Below are 17,606 nucleotides of genomic sequence, written 5' to 3' on the forward strand. Positions count from 1 at the left end.
CCACAAAACGTGCTTACTTCACAATACCTAACCCAACCTAACCTAACCATCACCGAAGTCAGAGAATTCGACATTGCCAAAATATCCACAAAAAGTTCTTATCCTACCAAATTTCACCCATCTGAACCTAACGATCATCGAAATCAAAGAAATGGACATTGCCAAAATATCCACAAAACGTGCTTACCTCACCATATTTAACCCAACCTAACCTTATCATCACCGAAGTCAAAGAATTCGACATTGCCAAAATATCCACAAAAAGTTCTTATCCTACCAAACCTCTCCCATCTGAACCTAACCATCACTGAAATCAAAGAATTCGACATTGACAAAATATCCACAAAACGTGCTTCCCTCACCATACCTAACCCAACCTAACCTTACCATCACCGAAGTCCGAGAATTCGACATTGCCAAAATATCCACAAAAAGTTCTTATCCTACCAAACCTCACCCATCTGAACCTAACCATCACAGAAATTAAAGAATTAGGCTTGCCAAAATATCCACAAAACGTGTTTACCTCACAATACCTAACCCAACCTAACCTAACCATCACCGAAGTCAGAGAATTCGACATTGCCAAAATATCCACAAAAAGTTCTTATCCTACCAAACCTCACTTATCTGAACCTAACCATCACCGAAATCAAAGAATTAGGCTTGACAAAATATCCATAAAACGTGCTTACTTCACAATACCTAACCCAACCTAACCTAACCATCACCGAAGTCAGAGAATTCGACATTGCCAAAATATCCACAAAAAGTTCTTATCCTACAGAACCTCACCCATCTGAACCTAACCATCACCGAAATCAAAGAATTGGACATTGCGAAAATATCCACAAAACGTGCTTACTTCACAATACCTAAACCAACCTAACCTAACCATCACCGAAGTCAGAGAATTCGACATTGCCAAAATATCCACAAAAAGTTCTTATTCTACCAAACCTCACTTATCTGAACCTAACCATCACTGAAATCAAAGAATTAGACAATGATACAATATCCACAAAACGTGCTTACCTCACAATACCTAACCCAACCTAACCTAACCATCACCGAAGTCAGAGAATTCGACATTGCCAAAATATCCACAAAAAGTTCTTATCCTACCAAACCTCACTTATCTGAACCTAACCATCACCGAAATCAAAGAATTAGACAATGATAAAATATCCACAAAACGTGCTTACTGGAAAAGACTTCGATAATGGTTTGATGTAGTTTATTGAAATGTAAAATTTGCACGTGGTGGGCCAGCGGAGCGTACGGAACACAGGCTGTCCGTACGCCGTCTACTCGGTGACTCTGTCGACCGTCGCGTATTTCCGCTTGGGCCGACACTAATGCCAACTCGTCAATAATGCCAATCGACAATCAGTTAATAAGACTGTTTGCCACACGTCATTACAAAAGTCGGAACATAGTCCCACATAGGAAAACTGTTGAACAATACAGTTATTCTACAGAGTTACAGCATTACTGACGAGTCGTTTACAATAAATCATAGCTCTTCAAATAATTAAATAGAGGGTGAATAATGAAACCTTTGCCTCATCCAGTGTGAGGATAAAATCAATTTATTGGTTCAGTAATATTTCAACTTATAGATATACCTCTGGTGAATGTTGTTTCTATTTACATTAAAATTTTTGAAATCTCCTTTGAAGCTGTGAATAAGCATTACAAGATAAGTTTACTTTAAAGAAGAGAGAGTGGACTGTATATGGTTTAAAACTTAAGCATTCCTCATCTTGATGTTAACTTAGACAATACAATGTTGACACTATTACAGTAGTCAATACAGATCAGCTATTACCGATCAACTTAACTTGATTAGTGAGTGTAATGCTCCTAAGTTAACTTGATTTCATCAATAAGTAACACAAACATTGCTAAATTAAAAGTAAATTGGAAATTCATTCATTCATTCCTACAAGCAGGAAATGAAAGTGAACTATGATTATAGATGTCTCTACGTTAAACATTGAAATGTTCAGTATTATAATATTTACTTATTCTATGATTCACATAAATACTATAAACAGTAAGAGTTAACTTATGTTTTCATAACAAGAAACATAAGACCTGCGGATGACTCCCGGCAAGTTATAATTAAGTAGACATGAAATAATTTAAGATGCTCCATTAAGTGTGGCTTGGAGACTAACATTAACAAATCATGAATCTAATTTTAACTGTCAAATTTGAACAGTTTATTTTAAATTTTTAAATTTAAATTTTTATTTTAAACTCGGATATAATCCTTCCGAGTGATGACATGAGACAAGTCTTATATTATAAAGACAAAATGATTAGATTAAATTCGGAGATATATACTGCCGAATGTTAAAATGAAAATAGCTTAAATTATACACACAACACAATTAAAGTGAATTACGGAGTACTACTATTAACATTGAATGATTTAAACTCATGATTACATCTAATAAATAATATGAGTTAGGGGTAGTGTCTTCGGGTTAAACTAAGCTACCGAAGTTGACGGAATTGAAGCTGCTGTTTCTCCTCCCTCTTGCTGATCTTCCTTCCTGTCAAGTGGTCCTTGTGGTAGAATCGGCAATGGCGCTACTAGATGACTGGACCGACGAAACTCTCCGCTGGCAGTAAAGACGTCGACGACTCGAACTCTGCCATCTGGTCCGGGATACAATTTAGTGATTCGACCCAAGACCCATCGGGTTGGCAGCATGTGTTCCTCCTTTAACAGGACCATTTGACCCACACTCAGATTGTTGCTCGAGTCCTTCTTCCATTTGTGTCGTAACTGCAAAGAATGTAAATATTCCGCCGACCAACGTTTCCAAAATGCTGCTGTGGTCAATTGTATCTGAAGCAGATTGGCATGGACATTAGTGTTATATTTAACCTCCATTGGAAGAGCGAGTAAGGATCTGCCAATTAAGAAATGTCCAGGTGTGAGGGGTAAAAGGTCTAGTGGATCCGAAGACAAGGGACTAAGAGGACGGGAATTCATGCAAGCTTCTATTTGAGTCAATACCGTACAAAATGATTCGAAATTTAAGGTGGTGGCCTTTAACACCTTGTTTAAATGAATCTTCATGGATTTAACCGCTGCTTCCCACAGCCCTCCCATGTGAGGCGCCCTTGGCGGGTTAAACTTCCAACGAATCCCTTCGGAGGCTACATACCGTAGTAGCTTCTCCTCATGAGGACGTTCGTAAATTAATTTTACTAAATTAACGAGTTCACGACTTGCACCGACAAAATTAGTAGCATTGTCGGAATATATCGTATTGGGCCTGCCACGTCTGGCTACGAATCTTCTTAAACAATTTAAGAAATTTGAACTCGTTAAGTCTCCGACAAGTTCCAAGTGAACTGCCTTACTGGAAAAACACACAAAGACACAAACGTAACCCTTAATTATCTTAGAATTCTTATTGCAACCACTCTTCACAGGAAAAGGTCCTGCGAAATCTATCCCCACATGACTGAAAGGAAAATTCGCAGTGGTACGTTCAAGCGGGAGTAATCCCATTAATCTATTGTGTGACAGTGGTTTATTTCTGAAACAAATGACACATGAACGCACCACTCCTTTGACAGTATTATGTCCGGCCAATGGCCAATAGGTCTGCCGCAATAACGACAGTAAGGCTTGAGTACCCAAGTGAATATATTTCAAGTGCGCATCTCGGACAATCATGTGTGTAAGTTTATGCTTATTTGACAAGATAATGGGTGACGTTGATAGAGTTGTTCCCAGAGGAAGTCTACTTCCAACACAAATTAAATTCTCGTGGAATAGAGGGGACAATTTAGCTAATTTACTGCTACTGGGAATTGGATGTCCCTTGCTCAGCAAACGATATTCCAATGGAAATGATTCCATTTGCGATAACCTTATCAAATTATTTAAAGCATCTTTTAATTCTAAAGCGGACGGTTCGTTATTTTCTTTAACGTTTAATTGTTTATTCCTTAGTGGCCGACGAACATATGATAAAACTCGAAGGAGTCTTGGAAGATGAGAATGTTTATCTATCCAATTATTTTCCCTCACAAGGGTAGCGTTAGTGACTACCCTTCTCTCTGGAAGATCTATTGTGATCTCAGGAGGTCTTCGAGGCCATCGTGATTCGTCTAATTTCAACCAACTAGGGCCGTCCCACCATAACGAATTATGATTTAATTCTGATGGTTGAGTCCCTCGAGAAATTAAATCTGCTGGATTGTCTGTAGAGGAGACATGGTACCACTCAATGGGTTGAGATATTGATTGGATTTCGGCCACTCGATTGGCAACGAAGGTGGTCCATTTACATGACTCTCCTCTAATCCAATGCAATGCGACGGTTGAATCCGTCCAATAATATTTTTCATTAATATGAATTGTTAATTGGTCTATTGTTGACTTCATTAACTTTGATAATAACATAGCGGAGCACAGCTCTAAACGCGGAATAGTTACAAAACTGAGCGGAGCGACTCTCGAACGAGAACACACAAGATGACATTTGGAATTTCCCAATTGATCAGTACATTTTACATAAATACAAGCACCATAAGCTTTCTCGGATGCGTCACAAAATCCGTGTGCCTGTATATTAATGACATTATTTAGTATTATCAATCTAGGAATTTTATAAAGTTTCATGACTGTATTGGATAATTGACAATCTTTCCATTTTTTGAAGATTGTCTGAGGAATGAATTCATCCCAACCAATGGTTTGTTGCCAGACAGATTGCATTAATATCTTATAATTAATTAACAATGGAGATAATAGTCCTAATGGGTCGAAGATCTGACTAATTACTGATAAAAAGTTTCTTTTTGTTATATTTTCAGTCTCGACTTCGGTTTGAACCTTAAATACAAAAACGTCTTCCCGCGGTTTCCAAAATAAACCTAAAGTTTTGTGTGATTCGTTAGAGAAGTTAAAATCTGAACAATCGTCAGCTTTAACATCCGTGATTATATCGGAGTTGTTCGATGTCCATTTGCTTAAGGGCATACCGGCTGATAATAATATGGTTTCCAGTTGAACCTTTAATAATTTACCAGCTTCAATAGTATTAGTTCCCGTGAGCAAATCATCAACATAAAAATCACGTTCGATCACTTTACTAGCGATGGGATATTTGTTTCTATTCTCCTCTGCTAACTGATTTAGACATCTAGTAGCTAAAAATGGGGCTGAAGCAGTTCCGAATGTTACTGTATTAAGCTTGTAATGCTTGAATTTACTCTGGGGATCTGTTCGCCAAATGATTCGTTGTACATTTTTATTTTTCTCTGCTATTTGAATCTGTCGGTACATCTGCTTAATATCCGCAGTAATCACGTATTTATGGAGTCGAAAGTTGAGTAGTAAACTTAACAAATCTGATTGGACATTAGGTCCCACCATCAAAATATTATTTAGTGAGATATTAGACGTTGTCTTTGCGGACGCATCAAAAACTACACGATATTTAGTGGTAAGGCTAGACTCCTTAACCACGACGTGATGAGGTAAATAACAATGAACCTCATGTGCCTCCGGAGGTTCACACTCTGACATATGTCCTAAATTTATGTACTCTTCTAAAACTTTATTGTATTCCATTTTTAAATTATTATTGGCTAAAAAACGTCTTTCCAAAGTTTTGTGTCTTTTCTCCGCAATGTGCAATGAACTTCCTAATACTACCGGGGAATTTTTATATGGTAAAGCTACACAAAATCTACCGTTTTTATCTCGTGATGTGTGTGCTTGGAAATGTTCCTCACATCTTTTCTCCTCAAGAGATTGATGTTTTACCATAGGAACCTGGTCGATCATCCAAAAGTTTTGAATGTGACTGTCTAATTGACTTAAGCCTATGTGGCTCTTCCCTGGAGCATTATTTACTTCGGGATATGGACCAACTATTGTCCATCCGAATTCGGTATCCTTTAAGATAGGCATACCTTTTCCTAACTGGATGGTTCCTGCTTTCATAGCATGAACGCAAATCTCGGCGCCGAGCAATAAATCGATTGGCGTCGGTTTATTCCAAAGGGGATCTGATAACTTGATTCCCGCTGGTATTGAAATTAACTGTTGATCCAGTTTCACAGTTGGAATTTCGCCAGTAATTTCTGGTAATACCAAACACAACACTTTGGTTGAGTAATTAGTGGTTGAAGACCTTATGGTCACCTTGGTGATGTGACGAATGCTACTTTCTTGATTAGCGATACCTACAATTTTTTGAGAGATTTTCTCTAATTTGAAGTTATTCTTCTTAGCGAAAGATGTGGTAACATAGTTGACTTGTGAGCCGGAATCTAATAATGTGCGACCCTTAACGACCGTTCCATTGGACGTTATAATGTCTACTTGTACCGTCGGTAAAATTATCTCCCTTTGAGAGAAATGAGTAGAATGAGCATTAATTGACTTCCTTCCCGTATTATTGGAACTAAATGTATCGTCCTGATGCAACAAAGTATGATGGTTTTGTTTGCACCTTAAGCAATTATAGTTAGACTTGCAATTTGTTATCTTATGCGATGAATTTAAACATTTAAAACACATGTTATTAGATTTAACGAATTCATTTCTTTCCATACTGGATTTTGCTTTGAATTTATCACATTTGCCTATGAAATGATTATTTCGACAGAATGCGCATGCGTTTACCTTACTTGATGGGTTTTTGTTCGCGACATGAGTTCTCATGATTCTTTGACGACTATGAGGGAATTCCTTCACCGTAGTTACAGATGCAGTAGATTGTAATACATTACATCTATTCTGCAAGAATGTCTCTAAACTTTCATATGGTGGCATTTCTCTGCTAACCAGCGATATTTCCCAGTCTCTTACTATATTAAAAGGTAATTTCCTTAGAACTAAACATGTTACCCATGGATCTAAAATTTCTCTCGCGTAACCCAACGATTCAATGTTTTTAATACACACTGTTACCTGATTCAATAGATTTCTCAATTCGATATGTGATTCTCTTGTGATTAATTTTAAGTCACAAAGTGAATTAATCCTAGTTTTGAGATTAAGTCTTGGTAAATTATATTGCTTGTCTAAAATACTCCAAGCTATTTCGTAATTGTCTGAGCTAATATCTAAACCTGATACAGCTGCCAAAGCGGGACCGATTAAGGATTGATGCAAATATTGCAATTTCGTGACATTCGAATATTCCGTTTTGTTTCCTATTATATTCTTAAAAGCTTGTTGAAACGATTGCCATTCAGATGGATCTCCCTGAAATGTGGGAATGGTTAACGTCGGTAACTTATCTCTAGCAAATTTAATTGTTGCTTGCTCTACCTTCAGTTTACAATCTTGAATGGATTGTCTCTCTAATGCTGCTTTAAGATTTTGAATTGTCATTGTGATTATGTAGAACTCTTCGTCTATTTGATCCGCCTGCTCTATATCTGTGATGTTGTCTAAATACTCATAATGGAGTTTTTGGAGATAGTCGTATGCTTTTTCAATAAATTGATACTGTCCTTCATTTATTTCGGAGATTCTGTCTATTTTCTCCTGTAGTCTTTTAAACGCGCCCGAATACCTTAATTCTATTGACGTCATTGTAACTTCTACTTTATTTTCTTTCGCTAATGTTTTTATCGATTGAGTCTGACTTCGAGTCTGATGTATTCTAGAGCTTGACCTGTCTCTAATAGGTTCTACGTCCCTAGTTGGATTTCGACCTTTATGCGACTGGGAAGTCGAAGCTTCTATTACCTCGTTTTCAGCACTTGACATTTGTTTCAGAAAGTTGCACTATTTCGTCTCATAAATACAGTTATTCTCTACTATAGCTGTCAATTGAACTATTCGTAGAGATAAGGTAATAATATTCAATGATTAACCGTGAATCTTAATATTCTACTTTAACTATTATCACCAGAATCTATCCAACATATTTTGGAAGAAATAACAACCCTAAATTGGTGGGTGCTTGATTTAAACCACTTTGGGGCTACAAGTCTTGTGATTTAATTTAAATCACCACTGTTTCATCACACATTATGAAACAAAGAGATCTACCGATGTATGAATATGCCGGTATGTACTTGATTTAATCCACTTTGGGGCTACAAGTGTAATTCCACATTTATCGTGGAAGGGGGGGGGGGGGAGGGTGTTTCTACACACATTAAGAAACAAAGATCTACCGATATGCATATACCGGTATGTACTTGGTTTAAGCCACTTTGGGGCTACAAGTATAATTCCACATTTATCGTGGAAGGGGGGGGGGGGGGAGGGTGTTTCTACACACATTAAGAAACAAAGATCTACCGATATGCATATACCGGTATGTACTTGGTTTAAGCCACTTTGGGGCTACAAGTATAATTCCACATTTATCGTGGAAGGGGGGGGGGGGAGGGTGTTTCTACACACATTAAGAAACAAAGATCTACCGATATGAATATACCGGTATGTACTTGATTTAATCCACTTTGGGGCTACAAGTATAATTCTCCACGTGCTTTGCTAATTTTACACTACATCTGATTTTACACTTTTAATACGAAATTCGATGCGACCGATGAAACATTCCTTCGTAGCGCGATATTATTTTATACAATCGCGTTAATTAATTGTTATACTTTAAAACATATTTTAAAACTGACCTACCCACATGATTGCCTTTTGAACAGATTGCCTGAGATTGAATACATTCACTTACTTGAATATCCTTTACGATGTTTATGTGATCGTTCCGATAATTTTGGATTACCTCTGTGTCCCATGCGTCTTTGTAGGTTATGTTTTTATTTATATATTTTCTGCGTCAATCACGCGGTCATGTACCTCTGTACATCAATCAATATATTGCTGAAATAGAAGCAAACATGTTATTAGTATTGGAAAGGTATGGATAGTAACAAAGGAACGATACCGATTTCTTAATTGACATCCATTTTTTCTCGACCACGTTTTTTCCTATTGGTTTGTCCGTTTGGTGTTGTGGCCTAGGTTACTGGTGTCCGGTTCGAAGTGACCATCATGGAAAAGACTTCGATAATGGTTTGATGTAGTTTATTGAAATGTAAAATTTGCACGTGGTGGGCCAGCGGAGCGTACGGAACACAAGCTGTCCGTACGCCGTCTACTCGGTGACTCTGTCGACCGTCGCGTATTTCCGCTTGGGCCGACACTAATGCCAACTCGTCAATAATGCCAATCGACAATCAGTTAATAAGACTGTTTGCCACACGTCATTACAAAAGTCGGAACACTTACTTCACAATACCTAACCCAACCTAACCTAACCATCACCGAAGTCAGAGAATTCGACAATGCCAAAATATCCACAAAAAGTTCTTATCCTACCAAACCTCACCCATCTGAACCTAACCATCACCGAAATCAAAGAATTAGGCTTGACAAAATATCCATAAAACGTGCTTACCTCACAATACCTAACCCAACCTAACCTAACCATCACCGAAGTCAGAGAATTCGACATTGCCAAAATATCCACAAAAAGTTCTTATCCTACCAAACCTCACCCATCTGAACCTAACCATCACCGAAATCAAAAAATTGGATATTGATAAATAATCCACAAAACGAGTTTACCTCACAATACCTTACCCAACCTAACCTAACCATCACCGAAGTCAGAGAATTCGACATTGCCAAAATATCCACAAAAAGTTCTTATCCTACCAAACCTCACTTATCTGAACCTAACCATCACCGAAATCAAAGAATTAGACAATGATAAAATATCCACAAAACGTGCTTACTTCACAATACCTAACCCAACCTAACCTAACCATCACCGAAGTCAGAGAATTCGACATTGCCAAAATATCCACAAAAAGTTCTTATCCTACCAAACCTCACCCATCTGAGCCTAACCATCAACGAAATTAAAGAATTAGACATTGCCAAAATATCTACAAAACATGCTTACCTCACAGTGCCTAACCCAACCTAACCTAACCATCACCGAAGTCAGAGAATTCGACAATGCCAAAATATCCACAAAAAGTTCTTATCCTACCAAACCTCACCCATCTGAACCTAACCATCACCGAAATTAAAGAATTAGGCTTGCCAAAATATCCACAAAACGTGTTTACCTCACAATACCTAACCCAACCTAACCTAACCATCACCGAAGTCAGAGAATTTGACATTGCCAAAATATCCACAAAAAGTTCTTATCCTACCAAACCTCACCCATCTGAACCTAACCATCACCGAAATCAAGGAATTGGACATTAATAAAATATCCACGAAACGTGCCTTTCTCACAATATCTTATCCAACCTAACCTAACCATCACCGAAGTCAGAGAATTCGACATTGCCAAAATATCCACAAAAAGTTCTTATCCTACAGAACCTCACCCATCTGAACCTAACCATCACCGAAATCAAAGAATTGGACATTGCGAAAATATCCACAAAACGTGCTTACTTCACAATACCTAAACCAACCTAACCTAACCATCACCGAAGTCAGAGAATTCGACATTGCCAAAATATCCACAAAAAGTTCTTATTCTACCAAACCTCACTTATCTGAACCTAACCATCACTGAAATCAAAGAATTGGACAATGATACAATATCCACAAAACGTGCTTACCTCACAATACCTAACCCAACCTAACCTAACCATCACCGAAGTCAGAGAATTCGACATTGCCAAAATATCCACAAAAAGTTCTTATCCTACCAAATTTCACCCATCTGAACCTAACGATCATCGAAATCAAAGAATTGGACATTGCCAAAATATCCACAAAACGTGCTTACCTCACTATACCTTATCCAACCTAACCTAACCATCACCGAAGTCAGAGAATTCGACATTGCCAAAATATCCACAAAAATTTCTTATCCTACAAAACCTCACCCATCTGAACCTAACCATCACCGAAATCAAAGAATTAGACATTGCCAAAATATCCACAAAACGTGCTTACCTCACCATATTTAACCCAACCTAACCTTATCATCACCGAAGTCAAAGAATTCGACATTGCCAAAATATCCACAAAAAGTTCTTATCCTACCAAACCTCTCCCATCTGAACCTAACCATCACTGAAATCAAAGAATTCGACATTGACAAAATATCCACAAAACGTGCTTCCCTCACCATACCTAACCCAACCTAACCTTACCATCAGCGAAGTCCGAGAATTCGACATTGCCAAAATATCCACAAAAAGTTCTTATCCTACCAAACCTCACCCATCTGAACCTAACCATCACAGAAATTAAAGAATTAGGCTTGCCAAAATATCCACAAAACGTGTTTACCTCACAATACCTAACCCAACCTAACCTAACCATCACCGAAGTCAGAGAATTCGACATTGCCAAAATATCCACAAAAAGTTCTTATCCTACCAAACCTCACTTATCTGAACCTAACCATCACCGAAATCAAAGAATTAGGCTTAACAAAATATCCATAAAACGTGCTTACTTCACAATACCTAACCCAACCTAACCTAACCATCACCGAAGTCAGAGAATTCGACATTGCCAAAATATCCACAAAAAGTTCTTATCCTACCAAACCTCACCCATCTGAACCTAACCATCACCGAAATCCAAAATTTAGGCTTGACAAAAAATCCACAAAACGTGCGTACCTCACAATACCTAAACTAACCTAACCTAACCATCACCGAAGTCAGAGAGTTCGACAATGCCAAAATATCCACAAAAAGTTCTTATCCTACCAAACCTCACCCATCTGAACCTTACCATCACCGAAATCAAAGAATTGGATATTGATAAATAATCCACAAAACGAGTTTACCTCACAATACCTAACCCAACCTAACCTAACCATCACCGAAGTCAGAGAATTCGACATTGCCAAAATATCCACAAAAAGTTCTTATCCTACCAAACCTCACTTATCTGAACCTAACCATCACCGAAATCAAAGAATTACACAATGATAAAATATCCACAAAACGTGCTTACTTCACAATACCTAACCCAACCTAACCTAACCATCACCGAAGTCAGAGAATTCGACATTGCCAAAATATCCACAAAAAGTTCTTATCCTACCAAACCTCACCCATCTGAACCTAACCATCACCGAAATCAAAGAATTGGATATTGATAAATAATCCACAAAACGAGTTTACCTCACAATACCTAACCCAACCTAACCTAACCATCACCGAAGTCAGAGAATTCGACATTGCCAAAATATCCACAAAAAGTTCTTATCCTACCAAACCTCACTTATCTGAACCTAACCATCACCGAAATCAAAGAATTAGACAATGATAAAATATCCACAAAACGTGCTTACTTCACAATACCTAACCCAACCTAACCTAACCATCACCGAAGTCAGAGAATTCGACATTGCCAAAATATCCACAAAAAGTTCTTATCCTACCAAACCTCACTTATTTGAACCTAACCATCACCGAAATCAAAGAATTAGGCTTGACAAAATATCCATAAAACGTGCTTACTTCACAATACCTAACCCAACCTAACCTAACCATCACCGAAGTCAGAGAATTCGACATTGCCAAAATATCCACAAAAAGTTCTTATCCTACCAAACCTCACCCATCTGAACCTAACCATCACCGAAATCAAAGAATTGGACATTAATAAAATATCCACGAAACGTGCCTTTCTCACAATATCTTATCCAACCTAACCTAACCATCACCGAAGTCAGAGAATTCGACATTGCCAAAATATCCACAAAAAGTTCTTATCCTACAGAACCTCACCCATCTGAACCTAACCATCACCGAAATCAAAGAATTGGACATTGCGAAAATATCCACAAAACGTGCTTACTTCACAATACCTAAACCAAACTAACCTAACCATCACCGAAGTCAGAGAATTCGACATTGCCAAAATATCCACAAAAAGTTCTTATCCTACCAAACCTCACTTATCTGAACCTAACCATCACCGAAATCAAAGAATTAGGCTTGACAAAATATCCATAAAACGTGCTTACTTCACAATACCTAACCCAACCTAACCTAACCATCACCGAAGTCAGAGAATTCGACATTGCCAAAATATCCACAAAAAGTTCTTATCCTACCAAACCTCACCCATCTGAACCTAACCATCACCGAAATCAAAGAATTGGATATTGATAAATAATCCACAAAACGAGTTTACCTCACAATACCTAACCCAACCTAACCTAACCATCACCGAAGTCAGAGAATTCGACATTGCCAAAATATCCACAAAAAGTTCTTATCCTACCAAACCTCACTTATCTGAACCTAACCATCACCGAAATCAAAGAATTACACAATGATAAAATATCCACAAAACGTGCTTACTTCACAATACCTAACCCAACCTAACCTAACCATCACCGAAGTCAGAGAATTCGACATTGCCAAAATATCCACAAAAAGTTCTTATCCTACCAAACCTCACCCATCTGAACCTAACCATCACCGAAATCAAAGAATTGGACATTAATAAAATATCCACGAAACGTGCCTTTCTCACAATATCTTATCCAACCTAACCTAACCATCACCGAAGTCAGAGAATTCGACATTGCCAAAATATCCACAAAAAGTTCTTATCCTACAGAACCTCACCCATCTGAACCTAACCATCACCGAAATCAAAGAATTGGACATTGCGAAAATATCCACAAAACGTGCTTACTTCACAATACCTAAACCAACCTAACCTAACCATCACCGAAGTCAGAGAATTCGACATTGCCAAAATATCCACAAAAAGTTCTTATTCTACCAAACCTCACTTATCTGAACCTAACCATCACTGAAATCAAAGAATTGGACAATGATACAATATCCACAAAACGTGCTTACCTCACAATACCTAACCCAACCTAACCTAACCATCACCGAAGTCAGAGAATTCGACATTGCCAAAATATCCACAAAAAGTTCTTATCCTACCAAATTTCACCCATCTGAACCTAACGATCATCGAAATCAAAGAATTGGACATTGCCAAAATATCCACAAAACGTGCTTACCTCACTATACCTTATCCAACCTAACCTTACCATCACCGAAGTCAGAGAATTCGACATTGCCAAAATATCCACAAAAATTTCTTATCCTACAAAACCTCACCCATCTGAACCTAACCATCACCGAAATCAAAGAATTAGACATTGCCAAAATATCCACAAAACGTGCTTACCTCACCATATTTAACCCAACCTAACCTTATCATCACCGAAGTCAAAGAATTCGACATTGCCAAAATATCCACAAAAAGTTCTTATCCTACCAAACCTCTCCCATCTGAACCTAACCATCACTGAAATCAAAGAATTCGACATTGACAAAATATCCACAAAACGTGCTTCCCTCACCATACCTAACCCAACCTAACCTTACCATCACCGAAGTCCGAGAATTCGACATTGCCAAAATATCCACAAAAAGTTCTTATCCTACCAAACCTCACCCATCTGAACCTAACCATCACAGAAATTAAAGAATTAGGCTTGCCAAAATATCCACAAAACGTGTTTACCTCACAATACCTAACCCAACCTAACCTAACCATCACCGAAGTCAGAGAATTCGACATTGCCAAAATATCCACAAAAAGTTCTTATCCTACCAAACCTCACCCATCTGAACCTAACCATCACCGAAATCAAAAAATTAGGCTTGACAAAAAATCCACAAAACGTGCGTACCTCACAATACCTAACCTAACCTAACCTAACCATCACCGAAGTCAGAGAGTTCGACAATGCCAAAATATCCACAAAAAGTTCTTATCCTACCAAACCTCACCCATCTGAACCTAACCATCACCGAAATCAAAGAATTAGGCTTGACAAAATATCCATAAAACGTGCTTACCTCACAATACCTAACCCAACCTAACCTAACCATCACCGAAGTCAGAGAATTCGACATTGCCAAAATATCCACAAAAAGTTCTTATCCTACAAAACCTCACCCATCTGAACCTAACCATCACCGAAATCAAAGAATTGGATATTGATAAATAATCCACAAAACGAGTTTACCTCACAATACCTAACCCAACCTAACCTAACCATCACCGAAGTCAGAGAATTCGACATTGCCAAAATATCCACAAAAAGTTCTTATCCTACCAAACCTCACTTATCTGAACCTAACCATCACCGAAATCAAAGAATTAGACAATGATAAAATATCCACAAAACGTGCTTACTTCACAATACCTAACCCAACCTAACCTAACCATCACCGAAGTCAGAGAATTCGACATTGCCAAAATATCCACAAAAAGTTCTTATCCTACCAAATTTCACCCATCTGAACCTAACGATCATCGAAATCAAAGAAATGGACATTGCCAAAATATCCACAAAACGTGCTAACCTCACTATACCTTATCCAACCTAACCTAACCATCACCGAAGTCAGAGAATTCGACATTGCCAAAATATCCACAAAAATTTTTTATCCTACAAAACCTCACCCATCTGAACCTAACCATCACCGAAATCAAAGAATTAGACATTGCCAAAATATCCACAAAACGTGCTTACCTCACCATATTTAACCCAACCTAACCTTATCATCACCGAAGTCAAAGAATTCGACATTGCCAAAATATCCACAAAAAGTTCTTATCCTACCAAACCTCTCCCATCTGAACCTAACCATCACTGAAATCAAAGAATTCGACATTGACAAAATATCCACAAAACGTGCTTCCCTCACCATACCTAACCCAACCTAACCTTACCATCACCGAAGTCCGAGAATTCGACATTGCCAAAATATCCACAAAAAGTTCTTATCCTACCAAACCTCACCCATCTGAACCTAACCATCACAGAAATTAAAGAATTAGGCTTGCCAAAATATCCACAAAACGTGTTTACCTCACAATATCTAACCCAACCTAACCTAACCATCACCGAAGTCAGAGAATTCGACATTGCCAAAATATCCACAAAAAGTTCTTATCCTACCAAACCTCACTTATCTGAACCTAACCATCACCGAAATCAAAGAATTAGGCTTGACAAAATATCCATAAAACGTGCTTACTTCACAATACCTAACCCAACCTAACCTAACCATCACCGAAGTCAGAGAATTCGACATTGCCAAAATATCCACAAAAAGTTCTTATCCTACAGAACCTCACCCATCTGAACCTAACCATCACCGAAATCAAAGAATTGGACATTGCGAAAATATCCACAAAACGTGCTTACTTCACAATACCTAAACCAACCTAACCTAACCATCACCGAAGTCAGAAAATTCGACATTGCCAAAATATCCACAAAAAGTTCTTATTCTACCAAACCTCACTTATCTGAACCTAACCATCACTGAAATCAAAGAATTGGACAATGATACAATATCCACAAAACGTGCTTACCTCACAATACCTAACCCAACCTAACCTAACCATCACCAAAGTCAGAGAATTCGACATTGCCAAAATATCCACAAAAAGTTCTTATCCTACCAAACCTCACTTATCTGAACCTAACCATCACCGAAATCAAAGAATTAGACAATGATAAAATATCCACAAAACGTGCTTACTTCACAATACCTAACCCAACCTAACCTAACCATCACCGAAGTCAGAGAATTCGACATTGCCAAAATATCCACAAAAAGTTCTTATCCTACCAAACCTCACTTATCTGAACCTAACCATCACCGAAATCAAAGAATTAGGCTTGACAAAATATCCATAAAATGTGCTTACTTCACAATACCTAACCCAACCTAACCTAACCATCACCGAAGTCAGAGAATTCGACATTGCCAAAATATCCACAAAAAGTTCTTATCCTACCAAACCTCACCCATCTGAACCTAACCATCACCGAAATCAAAGAATTAGGCTTGACAAAATATCCACAAAACGTGCTTACCTCACAATACCAAACCCAACCTAACCTAACCATCACCGAAGTCAGAGAATTCGACAATGCCAAAATATCCACAAAAAGTTCTTATCCTACCAAACCTCACCCATCTGAACCTTACCATCACCGAAATCAAAGAATTAGGCTTGACAAAATATCCATAAAACGTGCTTACCTCACAATACCTAACCCAACCTAACCTAACCATCACCGAAGTCAGAGAATTCGACATTGCCAAAATATCCACAAAAAGTTCTTATCCTACCAAACCTCACCCATCTGAACCTAACCATCACCGAAATCAAGAATTTGGATATTGATAAATAATCCACAAAACGAGTTTACCTCACAATACCTTACCCAACCTAACCTAACCATCACCGAAGTCAGAGAATTCGACATTGCCAAAATATCCACAAAAAGTTCTTATCCTACCAAACCTCACTTATCTGAACCTAACCATCACCGAAATCAAAGAATTAGACAATGATAAAATATCCACAAAACGTGCTTACTTCACAATACCTAACCCAACCTAACCTAACCATCACCGAAGTCAGAGAATTCGACATTGCCAAAATATCCACAAAAAGTTCTTATCCTACCAAACCTCACCCATCTGAGCCTAACCATCAACGAAATTAAAGAATTAGACATTGCCAAAATATCTACAAAACATGCTTACCTCACAGTGCCTAACCCAACCTAACCTAACCATCACCG

At 38.0% G+C, this 17,606-nt stretch overlaps 1 protein-coding gene across 3 annotated transcripts in view; it reads right to left on the reverse strand.

The window, feature by feature from the left end:
* The window catches only part of LOC143921900 (uncharacterized), a 186,339-nt gene extending 177,174 nt beyond the window's left edge, over positions 1-9,165 (reverse strand). For 2 of the 3 annotated variants that reach the window (XM_077445217.1, XM_077445216.1), the window contains exon 1: positions 1,312-9,165. In XM_077445217.1, the coding sequence (XP_077301343.1) occupies positions 2,501-7,762 (5,262 nt within the window). In that variant the 5' untranslated portion in view covers positions 7,763-9,165 and the 3' untranslated portion in view covers positions 1,312-2,500. The remainder of the gene's footprint in view (positions 1-1,311) is intronic. The other variant, XM_077445218.1, reaches the window with a different exon arrangement.
* Positions 9,166-17,606: the final 8,441 nt, after the last annotated feature.

The sequence above is a fragment of the Arctopsyche grandis genome, unplaced genomic scaffold (assembly GCF_051622035.1).
Source record: "Arctopsyche grandis isolate Sample6627 unplaced genomic scaffold, ASM5162203v2 HiC_scaffold_32, whole genome shotgun sequence".
Lineage (NCBI taxonomy): Eukaryota > Metazoa > Arthropoda > Insecta > Trichoptera > Hydropsychidae > Arctopsyche > Arctopsyche grandis.